The sequence below is a fragment of the Terrapene carolina genome, unplaced genomic scaffold (genome assembly GCF_002925995.2).
Source record: "Terrapene carolina triunguis isolate 2854851 unplaced genomic scaffold, T_m_triunguis-2.0 Scaffold517, whole genome shotgun sequence".
Lineage (NCBI taxonomy): Eukaryota > Metazoa > Chordata > Testudines > Emydidae > Terrapene > Terrapene triunguis.
This window is the reverse complement of record NW_020664868.1, coordinates 5,883,972-5,898,721: the sequence shown is the minus strand read 5'-3', so window position 1 is coordinate 5,898,721 and position 14,750 is coordinate 5,883,972. Positions and strand designations below refer to the sequence as shown.

The window sequence follows — 14,750 nt, the reverse complement described above, 5'->3', positions numbered from 1 at the left end:
GGTGGGGGGAGCTGAGCCGGGGGAGTAGTGGTGGGAGCTGGGGCTGATGGGGAGCTGAGCTGGGGGAGCGTAGTTAGTGGGGGAGCTGAGCCAGAGGAGGCATAATGGGGCAGGAGGGGTTGGGGAGCTGAACTAGTGGAGGGGGTGGTGAGGTGGGGGAGGAGATAGTTTTAATCTCTTATTTTATGTGCCATTAAATGTGTCTCTGCTGCTACAGCTAAAACCTGCAGCGTGGGGCCCCTAATGCTGGATGCTCAATCCAGAGCATACTGTTCACAGTCTCTGCACCTTGGGTCCCCATCCCCACACTGTGGATATAGCACTTCCCTATCTCACAATGCGGTTGTGAGGCTCCATGCAGAGGTGCTCATATTACAGTGCTGTGGGTCAGATAAGGACCTTAGGTAAACAGTTTACATTGTTTTAAATCAAAGCCATTTAAATCACTGATTGTAACCATGATTTACATCAGCAAGCAAGAAATCTTGATTTGAATAATCAATTTTAATCTTATTTTGCATTTGTACTGTTCAGTTCTTTTCCTAAGGATAGGTTGAATCTCATAGGCTGCTAACCATTAAAACATGTTGATTTGCAACTAAGTATAGTTTTTACACTAAAATTGGTATTACTTGTTGCTAGCCAGGGAGATGTACTATATTACTCATAGACTTTAAGATACACATTTGTGCAATTAGATAGCTTAACATATATTTATTCAATTTCTTAATTTTTACATTTTTGTTTTGTGAGAAAATGGTGAATGACACATTTTACTAGATTAGTTTTTTATTTGTGATATGTTTCCAGCTGCATGTGGATGGAAATTAGAATTAAATTAAAAAATCATAAAACAGCATTTTAAAAAGTTTAAGAATATAAGAACGGCAATACTGGTTCAGACCAAAGGTCCATCTAGCTCAGTAGCCTGTCTTCCGACAGTGGCCAATGCCAGGTGCCCCAGAGGGAATGAACAGAACAAGTAATCATCAAGTGATCCATCCCCTATCACCCATTCCCAGCTTCTGGCAAACAGAGGCTAGGGACACCATCCCTGTCCATCCTGGCTAATAGCCATTGATGGACCGATCCTCCATGAATTTATCTAGTTCTTTTTTGAACCCTGTTATAGTCTTGGCCTTCACAACATCTTCTGGCAAGGAGTTCCATAGGTTGACTGTGCATTTTGTGAAAAAATACTTCCTTTTGTTTGTTTTAAACCTGCTGCCTATTAATTTCATTTAGTGACCCCTAGTTCTTGTGTTATGAGAAGGAGTAAATAACACTTCCTTATTTACTTTTTCCATACCAATCATGATTTTATAGACCGCTATTATATCCCCCTGTCATAAACATACAGCTAAGGGTAGCATAAAATCCCTCTTTACCCTGTAAAGGGTTAATTCCTCTTTTACCTGTAAAGGGTTAAGAAGCTCAGATAACCTGGGGGCACCTGACCAAAAGGACCAATAAGGACTTTCAAATCTGTGGGGGAAGGTTTTTTGTTTGTCTCTCTCAGAGCCAGCCAGGAAACAGGGCAGGGGAAAATACATCTCCCTAGCTATATCTGAACTAAGCAAAGAGGGAGGTTTATTCCTGTTTTTGTAACTTTAAAGTTTTGCCTAGAGGGGAAATTCTCTGTGGTTTTGAGTCTTTTGTTATTCTGTAAAGTACTTACCATCCTGATTTTACAGAGGTGATTTTTTTTACCTTTTCTTTACTTAAAATTTTTTTTTTTAAGAACCCGATTGATTTTTCATTGTTCTTAAGATCCAAGGGTTTGGGTCTGCGTTCACCTGTACCAATTGGTGAGGATATTATTCTCAAGCCTCCCCAGGAAAGGGGGTGTAGGGACTTGGGGGGATATTTGGGGAAGGTAGGGCTCCAAGTGGCCCTCCGTGAATGTTTGGTTAAATCACTTGGTGGTGGCAGCGATACTAAGGCAAGGAAGGAATTTGTGCTTTGGGGAAGTTTTAACCTAAGCTGGTAGAAATAAGCTTAGGGGGTCTTTCATGCGGGTCCCCACATCTGTACCCCAGAGTTCAGAGTAGGGAGGGAACCCTGACATGGTGGCAGCGCAGTGGGATCATTTCGAACCAAAAGCCCAGTAGGATTTTAAAAGGACAATTTTTTTTCCCTTTTTGACTACTTAGAAAGCAGAGAGGTGTTTTTTTTTTTAAAGCTGTGAGCAGCTGGAGCGGGCAGGGTAGTTAACTTCCTGCAAAGGAATTCACGAGTGTTTTTTTTTTCTTTCTTTCTAACTCTCGAGTTAAGCTAGGATGAAAGAAAGTAACGTCCAGAAAAAAATGGAATTAGCCAGATTTGAAGCTGAGGAAAGAATAAAAGAACATAATAAACAGGTGGCCAGGGAAGAAGCTGCCCACAAGAGAGCTATGGAGGCAAAAAAAGCCAGGGAAGAAACTGCTCACAACAGAGCTGTGGAGGCAGAGGAAACTGCCCACAAAAGAGCTATGGAGGCAAAAAAAGCCAGGATGGAGGCAGAAAAAGCCAGGGAAGAAACTGCCCACCAGAGGGCTATGGAGGCCCAGAGGGAGGCCCAAAAGCATGATTTTATAGACCTCTATTATATCCCCCCCTTAGTTGTCTTTTTTCCAAGCTGAAAAGTCCCAGTCTTATTAATCTCTCTTCATATGGCAGATGCTCCATACCCCTAATAATTTTTGTTGCCCTTTTCTGAACCTTTTCCAAGTCCAATATATCTTTTTTGAGATGGGGCGACCACACCTGCACACAGTATTGAAGATGTGGGTGTACAATGGATTTATATAGAGGCAATATGATATTTTCTGTTTTATTATCTATCCCTTTTCAGAGAACTATCCACAATGACTCCAAGATCTCTTTCTTGAGCGGTGTGACGGGGTCTGCTTAGCCCACACTAGCCCAGACAGGGTTAAGGCCATATTATTGACAGGGGAAGTCCCGCCTCCCTGGTGAGACTGGGCATGCGCCAAATGCTCTAGCAGTATAAAGGGAGGGAGCCCAGCTCATTCTGGGCTGGAGGCCGCAGGGGAAGGACCTGTCTAGGAAGCTCCTGCGGAGGGCCAGCCACAGTCCCTGACTGTGCCAGGAATCAGAGCCGCCCTGGGTCCCCCTACCGGGGCTGCTACACCCCTTAGTGGGTGCCCCAACTTCATAGACTTTGGCCACTAGGCCATGCTGCCCTGCACCGAAGCATGGCTCTATAGACTCTGGCCACTAGGCTGTGCCGCCCTGCACCGAAGGGCTGCTTCATAGACTGTGACCGATAGGCCACGCTGCCCTGACCCTAGGGGCGTGGACTGTCACAAGTGGCAACAGCTAATTTAGACCCCATCATTTTATATGTATAGTTGGGATTATGTTTTCCAATGTGCCTTACTTTGAATTTATCAACATTGAATTTCATCTGCCATTTTGTTGCCCAGTCACCCAGTTTTGAGAGATCCTTTTGTAGCTCTTCGCAGTCTGCCCGGGACTTAACTATCTTGAGTAGTTTTGTATCATCTGCAAATTTGGCCATCTCACTGTTTACCTCTTTTTCCAGATCATTGATGAATATGTTGAATAGAACTAGAGCCAGTATACACCTCTGGGGGACACCACAATTTACCTCTCTCCATTCTGAAAACTGACCATTTATTCCTACCCTTTGTTTCCTATCTTTTAACCGGTTACCAATCCATGAGAGAACCTTCCCTCTTATCCCATGACTGTTTATTTTGCTTAAGAGCCTTTGGTGAGGGACCTTGTCAAAGGCTTTTTTTAAAATCTAAATACACTATATCCACTGGATCCCCCTTGTCCACATGCTTGTTGACCCCCTCAAATAATTCTAGTAGATTGGTGAGGCATGATTTCCCTTTACAAAAAACATGTTGACTCTTATCCAACAAATTATGTTCATCTATGCGTCTGACAATTTTGTTCTTTACTGTAGTTTCAACCAGTTTTCCCAGTACTGAAGTCAGGCTTACCAGCCTGTAATTGCCAGGGTTACCTCTGGAGCCCTTTTTAAAAATTGGCGTCACATTAGCTAACCTCCAATCATCTGGTACAGAAGCTGATTTAAATGATAGGTTACAGACTACAGTTAGTAGTCCTGCAATTTCACATTTGAGTTCCTTCAGAACTCTTGGGTGAATCCCATCTGGTCCTAGTGACTTATTCCTGTTTAGTTTATCAATTTGTTTCAAAACCTCCTCTAATGACACCTCAATCTGGGACAGTTCCTCAGATTTGTCACCTAAAAAGAATGGCTCAGGTTTCAGAATCACATCCTCAACCATGAAGACCGATGCAAAGAATTCATTTAGTTTCTCTGCAATGGCCTTATCGTCCTTGAGTGCTCCTTTAGCATCTCGATTGTCCAGTGGCCCCACTAGCTGTTTAGCAGGCTTCCTGCTTCTGATGTACTTTAAAAAAAAATTGCTATTACTTGTTGTGTCTTTGGCTAGCTGTTCTTCAAATTCTTTTTTGGCCTTCCTAATTATATTTTTACACTTCACTCGCCAGAGTTCATGCTCCTTTCTGTTTTCTTCACTAGGATTTAACTTCCACTTTTTAAAGGATGCCTTTTTGCCTCTTACTGCTTCTTGTACTTTGTTGTTTAGCCACAGTGGTTCTTTTTTGGTTTTCTTACTATGTTTTTTAATTTGGGGTAAGTTGAGTCATTTAAGTTGAGCCTCTATTATGGTGTCTTTAAAAAGTTTCCATGCAGCTTGCAGAGATTTCACTTTTGGTGTTGTTCCTTTTAATTTCTGTTTAACTAACCTCCTCGTTTTTGTGTAGTTCCCCTTTCTGAAATTAAATGCTACAGTGTTGGGCCACTGTGGTATTTTCCCCCACCACAGGGATGTTACATTTAATTATATTATGGTCACTATTACCAAGCGGTCCAACTATATTCACCTCTTGGACCTGATCCTGTGCTCCACTTAGGACTAAATCAAGAATTGCCTCTCCTCTTGTGGGTTCCAGGATTAGCTTCTCCAAGAAGCAGTCATTTAAGGTGTCAAGAAACCTTATCTCTGTGTCCCATCCTGAGGTGATATGTACCCAGTCACTATGGGGATAGTTGAAATCCCCCATTATTATTGAGTTTTTTATTTTAATAGCCTCTGTAATCTCCCTGAGCGTTTCACAGTCACTATCACCATCCTGGTCAGGTGGTCAGTAATATATCCCTACTGCTATATTCTTATTATTGGATGAATTAAATTTATTAATTAAATAAAACTGCCTTAAATGTTCTGGATACATAAGAAAAAAATAAAATTTATCAAAACATGTCTTGCATTTAAAATTAACTGATTTATTCATCAAAGGAAGTATTATCTGTTGTTAGTGAATTGAACTGATTGTTTTTGGTCACCATGTCTTTCAAGATTTTAGATCTAGTTTTCATCTCCTCATATCTCATTTTTATCTGGGAGAGGAAAACAAGCTTTCCTGTTTTTTTTAAGTCCCAGTCAGTTTCTCGACTTTGAATGAACTAGTCATTAAACTGAACTAGTTGAATAAAGTAAAGTGAGGAAAATATTCTCCATGCACTGCAGAGGAGGCTACTGCTGTCCAAAGCTGGTTTAGCATATCAACAAACTTTGTTCCAAGCGTAGGCACCAACTTTCCCCAGCACTGGTGGGTCCTCGCGCCGCCCCTGGCCCCGCCCACCCTTTCCCCACCCCTCCCCCTCCCCCATTTCAACCCCTTCCCCAAAGTCCCTGCCCCAACTCCGCCCCCTCCCTGCCCCTATTGGACCCCTTCCCCAAATCCCCACCCCGGTCCCGCCTCTTCCCCGAGCACGCCATGTTCCCCCTCCTCCCCCCTCCCTCCCAGCACTTGCCGCGCGAATCAGCTATTTTGCGGCGCAAGTGCTGGGAGCCGGGGGAAAAAGCGGGCACGCGGTGCGCCCAGGGGAGGAGGTGGAGGCAGAGATGAGGAGGAGGTGAGCTGGGACGGTGGGGCAAGGAGCTGCCGGTGGGTGCTAAGCACCCACCAATTTTTCCCCGTGGATGCTCCAGCGCCGGAGCACCTACAGAGTCGGCGCCTATGGTGCCAAGTACTTAGCCAGGGACTCCCCCAGATCAGTGGCTAGACTGTCTTTAGAACTTTGGCAGCAAACTTGTTGCTTGAATGTTATTTTTTATTTAATTTAAATGATAATAGACCATAGAAAGTTTAGACCTTAATATGGGTTGTCATAATTTCATTTCAAATAGGTTTATTTTAAAAAAGAATAATGTAATTAAATAAAAATCCAATATTTTTTTTAATTTTATTTTTATCCACCCTGACAGATGGCAGTCACTAAGTGTTAAAAGCTTCTGAACACTACCAAGTCCCCAAAGGTTCCCGTGAGATTAGCAGGTGATTAGCCCCTCTGAATATGGTTCAGGTGCCTAGAGTCTGGTAATTACAGCCTATGGCTGTGATTTTTGGAGGGGGTGAGGGCTGACACACCCATTGATTCAAACCAACTGGGGGGTGCTCAGCACCTCTTAGAAAAAGACACAGGATGTGATGTCAGTTTTCACCATCATGTACCACTGCCTTACATAGCATTTTTGTGTGCTGCATGTGTGGGATCAACAAGCAGCCACCCAGGTAAGGCAGACGGTGATTCTCCCCACCGTCAGGCATGGTTGCAAGATGTTTTGGGTTAACCTACCTGCCTTTCAGCTCTGAACAAACAGGTATATACTGTGCAAATAAGAGTCTGAAAATCTGGCTCAAGGCCAAAATTTGCAAAAGTGGCCCCTGAGTTTTGGTATTTTAATGTTCGGTACGAAACTTGAGATGCTAGAATATGATTATAGTCAGGTGGTGGCACCATTATAGAGACTAATGGAGACTAGTTCACTGTTCACCAGTCAGATTTTCTAAGTGCTCTAAGATTTAGATTTTCTTTACAAAACTTGACATCTTCAGGGGGATCTAGAGTAGCATTAATCATAGGCGCCGACCCTGTGGCTGGAGCACCCATGGGGAAAAATTGATGGGTGCTCTGCACCCACCGGCAGCTCCCTGCCCCACCCAGCCCCAGCTCACCTCTGCCTCCGCTCTGCCTCTGCCTCCTCCCCTGAGCGCGCTGCTTCTCCCCTAGCTCCAGTGCTTGCCCCCCCGAAACAGCTGTTTCATGGCGGCAAGCACTGAGAGGGAGGGGAAGGAGGGGGAACACAGCGCACTGGGGAAGAGGTGTGGCTGGGGCAGGGATTTGGGGAAGGAGTCCAATAGGGGCAGGGAGGGGGTGGAGTTGGGGCGGGGACTTTGGGGAAGGGGTTGGAATGGGGGCTGGGCAGGGGTGGAGTCGGGGCGGGGCCAGGGGGGCGCAAGCACTCACCGGCACCAGGAAAAGTTGGCACCTATGGCATTAATGGTCGAAACTTGAGGTAATTTGAGCCAGGGGTTCCTAACATACAGCACCCCTAAAATAATCACGTGACATAAAAATAATACAGTTCTTATCACTTTTTTTTGGTCCACACTTGAGGTTCAAACTCTGGCTCTGATCCTTTGCAAATTGGAAAGTCTCCAATGGAGACTGATCTCAAATAATACACTGCATCCACTGCCCCTCTGAGGAAGCAACAGGCTAAAAGTTGGACTTCCACTGAGGCCCAAGCCATCTGAGGAGCCAGTGAAAGTCATTTGCATGGGAACCAGAGGATGACGGGGGCTCTAAGCCAGAGGGTTCATGGGCAGCCTGACATCAGAGTCAGTGAGTGATTGAAGGTGGCATGCTGTGGCCTTTGAACCTGCCCAGCACCCAGGCACTGTGTGAGTCCTGCCCGTCACAGCTCTCTGAGGATGCGTGTTGTGCACATTAGTTGCTCTCTGCCTGTGTTCTGTAGGGGCTCATTCTAGAAGTTTTGCTTTGAGAGCAAAACTTCTGGGGTAAGAGATGATGTTTCAAAGTGCTCTAAAGTGCCCCACACGCTCCCAGATTTTGCATTACACGTTTGGCCAAGGCAAACAGCATTAATTAGAGGGGGGAGGAAAGATTCTAGGAAGCAGAAGCACTCAGGGGCTGTAATTATGCCTTGGGCACCTTCCTCATTTCCTGAACAATGGGACTGAGTGTGATCAAAGAAAACCGAGTAGTTGCAGTTCATCAATGTTGGCATGATCACAGGGGTTGCTGAGCAACAGAAAATGTATCCAGAATAGAGAGCCCTATTGTAATGACTGACGCAAGGTCAACATTGACTAATGTGGCACCTGGGTACTCTCCTCAACCCAAAGAGTAACTTATGTTTGTCATGAAAAGTAAACACAACATAATTTGCAGCTTTCTACGATAATTCATCCAATCTACACAAACCAAAGGGTCATGCCTCTGCGTAGCCCCTCAAAATGTTGGAGCTTCTGGGAAAAAGGGGAAGAAAGGAGTCTGGCTGTCTATGTTGCATGCAGGGCCCGAAACAAATGGCTGGGAGTGGGGAGAAGCTTTCTCTTGCAATAATTAGCCCAGGGGATGGGTCACTCAGCCAGGATGACACCCAGTTCAAGTCTCCCCTCCTCCTGAGGTGGAGAAGGGGTTTGAACAAGGGTCTGACCACTAGGCTACAGAATGATTTTAACTCTCTGGCCCAGTTAATATTGATTTATTCAATTTAATTAAAGTGGAACAACTTCAATATGCAAGATTGAGAGAGACCCATATTTGACTACCCCGTAGAGCCGTGTGGGCACTCACCTGAGGGGGCAGATCACTGCTCAAATCTTTTTGCTTCATCAGGAGCAGGGGGGACTTGCCCTAGGGCAGGGGTCGGCAACCTTTCAGAAGTGGTGTGCCGAGTCTTCATTTATTCACTCTAATTTAAGGTTTCGCGTGCCAGTCATACATTTTAACGTTTTTAGAAGGTCTCTTTCTAGAAGTCTATAATATATATAACTAAACTATTGTTGTATGTAAAGTAAATAAGGTTTTTAAAATGTTTAAGAAGCTTCATTTAAAATTAAATAAAATGCAGAGCCCCCGGACCGGTGGCCAGGACCTGGGCAGTGCGAGTGCCACTGAAAATCTGCTCGCGTGCCGCCATTGGCACCTGTGCCATAGGTTGCCTACCCCTGCCCTAGGGTCTCCCACGTGCAGGGTGAGTGTCCTAACCATTAAGCTAAGGGTTATAAGGAAGGGCCTCCTACAGCAGCCTTGGCCTGCAACCTTAACTCTGCCCTTTCCCTATTAATGGCCTTATCATCACTAGATTTGACCTTGTGTTAGTTACCATGTAGCATTAGTGAACACGACATAAGAGCACCTCCTGTTACCTATATCCGGCCTGCCTGGCCTCGACCACTTCACACTCTGCGCCAAGCTGCCCCGTGTTCCCACTCCTTGTCCTAAGGATCCCTCTGGAACATCTGCCCTTCAGTGCACTGGCATGGCTCCCACTGTTACAACACCCCTGGCCACAGACCATTGTGCTCCTCTCTTTGCACAACCCACATAGGTCAGCCCAAACCTGCAGAGGCCAGGCCTTTTGGGTGCAGATGTCCCTCTTCTCACATTGCAGCATGGCCACCTGCTGCAAGCAATCCCTGACCAGTCACTGCAGCCACCCCTAGTGCAGCAGGGGGCGTTTGGAACAGCTGCAGAGAGAATATGCTCAGGGCCCCCCACATCAAGGGCACATTTCCTCTGCCTTGTTACAGGGCAGTGCATGCAGAAGCCCACCTGCGGTACATTCCCTGTGGCTCAGAGCAAAGTGAAGGTTGCAGGGCAGGGCTGATGTGACGAAGTTGGGGATTTTTGTAGCGTTTTACATGAATAGTGTGTGCGTGCCTCAGTTTCCCTTTGTGCTGCATGTTTAACAAGGTGGTGGGAGAGGTTTTGTTGTTGCAGAGGACCAGGTGTGACCTCGTCTAGCAGCTGGGACCCCGGCAGCCAGTTCTGGCCAGTGGGAAGACAATGGGCTGAGGAGAGGGGACCCCGGTGTCCTGACCAACCAGTTCCAGCCAGTGGAGGAGAGAGGGCCCCAGCGACCTGTTTACCTGGGATGGAAGACAAAGGACAGGGGAGAAGCGGTTGGGGCCGGTGATATAGCATGCCTCGGCTGGAAGGAGGGGGCTTCTGGACTGGAGAGAGAGCAGCCAGTGCCCACCTGGAGGCTGGACAGCCCTAGATGTACTGTGCTGAGCCTGAGGGTCCAGAGAGTTTCCTGTGCTGTGTTCAGACGTTCAATAAACCCTCCTGTTTTACGCTGGCTGAGAGTCACTCTGGGCTAGACAACAGGGTTGCATTATTCCCTCTGGGTGTGGAGGCCCCGAGGGTTCAGAGCAAGTGGACTCCTTGAAGGGGCCCACGGCGAGAGACAGGCATGATTAGGGCTCAGAAAGGTGCGGTTCCAGGAGGTGGAAGGGCCTACAGCTTAACCCCTGAGACAGAGTGGACCCCTGAGAAGGGCTGTTGCTCTGAAGGGGGTTCACCGTACGGAGCCGAGAGAGAGCACGAGTCTGTGACACCAGGACTTAGTGTCCCCTGGGTTTCAGTGGGTTCAGGCTGGGTGCATTTGACATTCCAGACAGGTATGAGATGCTGCCAGATAACTCTAACTCTGCATTAATGAAGTTTGGGCCAGTGAATTTTCAGAGGTGCTGGGCACCCAGAGCTCCCATTGGCTTCAGCTACTCAACACCTCCAAAAATCAGGCCCAAGATTTTTCAAGAGGGGCTTGCAAAACCTGAGACGCAAACCCAGCAACCACATGTGTTGCCTAAGGAGGTGGAGCAGCCCAGTTGTGCTCATTGTAACCACACAAGCCATTCCTGGACCTCTTCTCCCTCCATTTAGCATCTGCTCTAGTTCGAACAGAAATTCATTCAGGGGAGTTACGTGACCTGTGTGACGCAGGAGGTCAGACTATATGAGCACAGTGGTCCCTTCCTGGCATAGAATCTATTAATATTTTGTGCCTTGTTTTAGATGGTAATGAATGCTTCAGGGCAGGGACTGTGGCTTCTGTGTGCCTGTACATAGCCTAGCCCTGTGTTCTCTAATACCTTCGTACCATGGGCCATGTTTTAGTAGAGTCTCTCAGGGACCTCCCTGCCACGGCCCATTCGGTGACTCCCTGTGGCAATGGAATGGTAGGAAAGCGCTTGCATATTTTTAGAATATTTTAATGCAAATTTGTAGCAGCTGGAAACAAAATAGAAAGTTGTGGCAGAACTGTGCCACCTGCCACCTCCCCTGTCCGGACCGTGCCACCTGCCACCTCCCCTGTCCGGACTGAGTCACCTGCCTCCTCCCCTGTCCAGACTGTGCCACCTGCCACTTCCCCGACCCCTGGACTAGCTGCAAGTGCTAAACTGACAACTTGTCCTCTGCAGGAGCCACTGACCTAGCACCTACTCAAAGCCAGTGAAAGGAATAAGGCTGGGCCTCTGGGCCCTTCCAGTAACTCACCAATTGGCTCCCCCAGGACAGATATCAGAAAAGCCTAGCAGGGACTGAGACACAAACGGCGAGTGCTGCACGGTCCTCGGCCGGGAAGGTGGCAGGTGACTCGGTCACCTGGCCCTTCTGCCAGCCCGGGCCCCCTGTCCCCGGCCCGGACCACCTCCGCTGCCCGTCCCCACTCCGGCCCGGGGCCCCTGCACTCCTGGCCTTGGCACCACGTGTCTGTCCCTTCTGGCCAAGAAGACGCTCTCTGCCGAGCAGCGGCCCCAGCTTCCGGAGGCCGGGGAAGAGCTGTCGGGTGTGGGGGAGTCGGCGCCCCCCGCCCGGCCCTTCCCTGCCTCTGCAGGTGGCCGGGAGCCCGGAAGCGCTGCCGAGCAGAGAGGCGAGATGCAGGCGGCTTAGGGGGCGACCCCAGCGTGAGGGCCGCGGAGAGAGGCCACTTGGCCGGCGACAGCGCTGGGTAAGGCCAGGTTCGGCCTGAGCTTCCTCCCGCCCGGGGGGGCGCTAGTCCCACAGCAGGGGGCGCTGGGCTGGCGGGGCGCGGGCAGGGGGCGCTGGGCTGGCGGGGCTCGGGGCAGGAGGCGCTGCAGGGCGCGGGCAGCGGGCGCTGGGCTAGCGGAGCGCAGGCGGGAGGCAGGAGGCGCTGTATGGGGCTCGGGGCTGGCGGGGCGCAGGATGGGGGCTCGGGGCTGGCGGGGCGGGGGGGGGGGGCCCGGGCCGGGGGGGGGCGCGGGAGGGGGGCTCGGGGCGGCGTGGCGTGGCGGAGGTGCCCGGGCACTGGCCGCCCAGCTGCGCCAAGCCCAGCCGGAGCGCGCCGCCTTCCCCAGAGCGGGGCTTTCCCGTTTTACGAGGATGAGCTCACCGGGGCCTGTAGCCAATGAGGCGGCGGCAGCCGGCGGAGCTGGGGAATTCCAGAGCCGTCGCCTCCTCGCTGCCTCCCTTGAGCGGGGCTGTGGGGGAGCGAGCCCAGCGCCGGGAGCCGAGCGCCAGGCCCCGCCATGCGGGACCCCAGGGGACGGCAGCCGCGGCCGGAGGAGCTGGCTCTCCCGCGGGGTGAGGGGATGAGGGGTCGGCGCTGCAGGCGGGGGGCACGGAGCTGCGGGGCGGGGCGGGAGGGGCGGCTCCTGCCAGCGTTGGGGAGGGTCAGTGGGGATTGCAGCTTGGCCCAGGGGGACTCTTAGGCCTGGGGGGGGGCGACCCCTGTGAGCGCCCCGGGGACGGGGAAGGCGCGGGGGCGACCCCCGGGGAATCGGCTTTGCTGTTCAGAGCAGCCTCCCTCGTATGAGCATCTGGGACCCTTCCGTCGCTGCTTGGTGCCAGCAGGCTGGCTCAGCCCCTTGCCCGCTGTGCCTGGCGCCCGGGACCCGGTAGCACTGGGCTCTCTGAGTCAGTGCTTGGCTGGGGTGAGGTTTCTCCTTGCTGTCTCTGCTCACAGCTGGAGCCTGGGGGGTGTTGGCGCTTGCGGGGCTCAATCTTTCTGGGATCTCCCTAAGCACCTGCCACAGCCGCCGGGAGCCACCTGCTGATTCCTGCCAGGTGCTGTGTCCGGTGGCAGTGGGCAGGGGCACAAGGCTGGTTGCTGTTGATTGATGGGGTAACAATGTGTCCTGTCTTTTTAGGTGCTGCTGTTCCAGACCCTGGCCTGGTCATGGCGCATACAGCGCAGGCCTCTGGTAAGGGAGCTGCGATCTCAGATGAAGGTAATCCCCTTCCCCGCTAAAGCTGATAATGCTTCTGCCTTGCCTAGCGCTGTCCATGGTCCGAGCATGGAGCAGGAACGAGAGCATGAATCTGTCCAGCAGCCCCATCGCGTGGGCAGCATCATTCCCCCCATTTTACAGATGGGTAAACTGAGGCACAGAGAGGGGCCAGGCCGTGGGGGGGGGGGAGCGCGGTGGCAAAGCCGAGTTAGAACCCAGGAGTCCAGGCTCCTGGGCCTGTGCTCATTTATGCCAACTGTACAGCCTCCCCGCTCCCACGTCTGTAGTCTCTTTCCGTCATGCCTGGCTCCGGCCTGTTGGTGCTGCTCCCCCTCCCTTGGCAGCAGGGTCTCACGCCCCACCCTGCTCTCCCAAAGGGCTTGTGGAAAACGTGCATTTCAGTCGTGCCCCTACATTTCCTCCCACTCCCCCGCAGCGGGGAGAATCTTGCACAGCTGCAGGAGTGCTGGACTTCAGCACTGTCCCTTGTGCAGCTCTCTGGCTAAGGCAGAATCTCTGCAGTGTGGCATGGACACCCCCCCCCCCCCGTACCTCTCATCTGCGTCAGCACCTGCTGCTCAGCCCTCTGTCTCCTGGGGGAAGGGGCAGCTCTTGCTGGTTAAAGGCTCAGTTTGTACTTTCACTGCAGGCTGAGCGGTGCCAGCAATCCCACAGGGCTGAAACTGCTACATTGCTCCCATCTCCCTGGAGCAGTCCGGTGCCCCTTGAAATAGGAGCGTCCCCCGGCGTAGGGACCACCACAGTGCTCATGCACTTTCTCTGGGCTCTGCTGTTGTATTGTCTCCAGCTGAGTGGGTGGAAGCCTTTACTCAGCCCCTCTAATGTGGGGAGGGGCTGGTTTGAGACATAAACGTTTAAACATCTGAATCAGAAACATTCTTGCTTTGTTTTTCCTTTGCAGATGAATTAGGTGAGTGGACTCTGGGAAATGGGGGTACAGCAACCTCAGGTAAGTGCAAGTGCAGACTCAGTGCATGGAACCCTGGCTGGAGCAACGGGGGCAGATATCATGTAAGTGTGGTCTGCAGTGGGAGGGGCAATGCAAGGCACATCCTGCAGTCCTTCCTCATGCACCCTCCCCATGAAGTCAATTCCAGGGCTTCAGCGTTGGGCCCAAAGAGCAGGTCAGGGAATACCTGGGAAGTGGGACCACATACAAGCCGACAGCTTGCAGGCATGCCTCCTGCAGCATTCCAGGGATCCACCTGCACGCTTTCCAAACCGCCGAGGGGCCTGGCAGCTAGGAGAACAGCGAGGGTGCTACAAAGCTCACACAAGCTGAGAAGAGTGATCTCATCAGTTACCATTCCATACATCCAACATCCACCACTAGGAAAACAGTGGGACGTCCTGGAATATGAGAGGCAAACAAGTACGTTAGGAATGCTTGGCCTTCACCTCCGCTCCTGAGCCAGCTTTAAATTTTTTTTTTTTTTAAATTAATGGAGGTATCCTATCTCCTAGAACTGGAAGGGACCTTGAAAGGTCATCAAGTCCAGCCCCCTGCCTTCACTAGCAGGACCAAGTACTGATTTTGCCCCAGATCCCTAAGTGGCCCCCTCAAGGATTGAGCTCACAACCCTGGGTGTAGCAGGCTAATGCTCAAACCACTGAGCTATCCCTCC

The 14,750-nt window shown here is 50.6% G+C and overlaps 2 protein-coding genes across 4 annotated transcripts in view; one reads left to right on the top strand and one right to left on the bottom strand.

Annotated features, from left to right (window-relative positions):
- LOC112107877 (zinc finger protein 271-like) overlaps nt 1-14,750 on the bottom strand; it is an 879,239-nt gene that overhangs the window by 224,470 nt on the left and 640,019 nt on the right. The window lies entirely within an intron of this gene.
- The window catches only part of RELB (RELB proto-oncogene, NF-kB subunit), a 40,584-nt gene continuing 38,862 nt past the window's right edge, over nt 13,029-14,750 (top strand). The window contains exons 1-2 of one of the 3 annotated variants that reach the window (XM_029913184.1): nt 13,029-13,104; nt 14,027-14,035. In XM_029913184.1, coding sequence (XP_029769044.1) covers nt 13,053-13,104; nt 14,027-14,035 — 61 coding nt within the window. In that variant the 5' untranslated portion in view covers nt 13,029-13,052. The other 2 variants (XM_029913185.1, XM_026658872.1) reach the window with 2 other exon arrangements.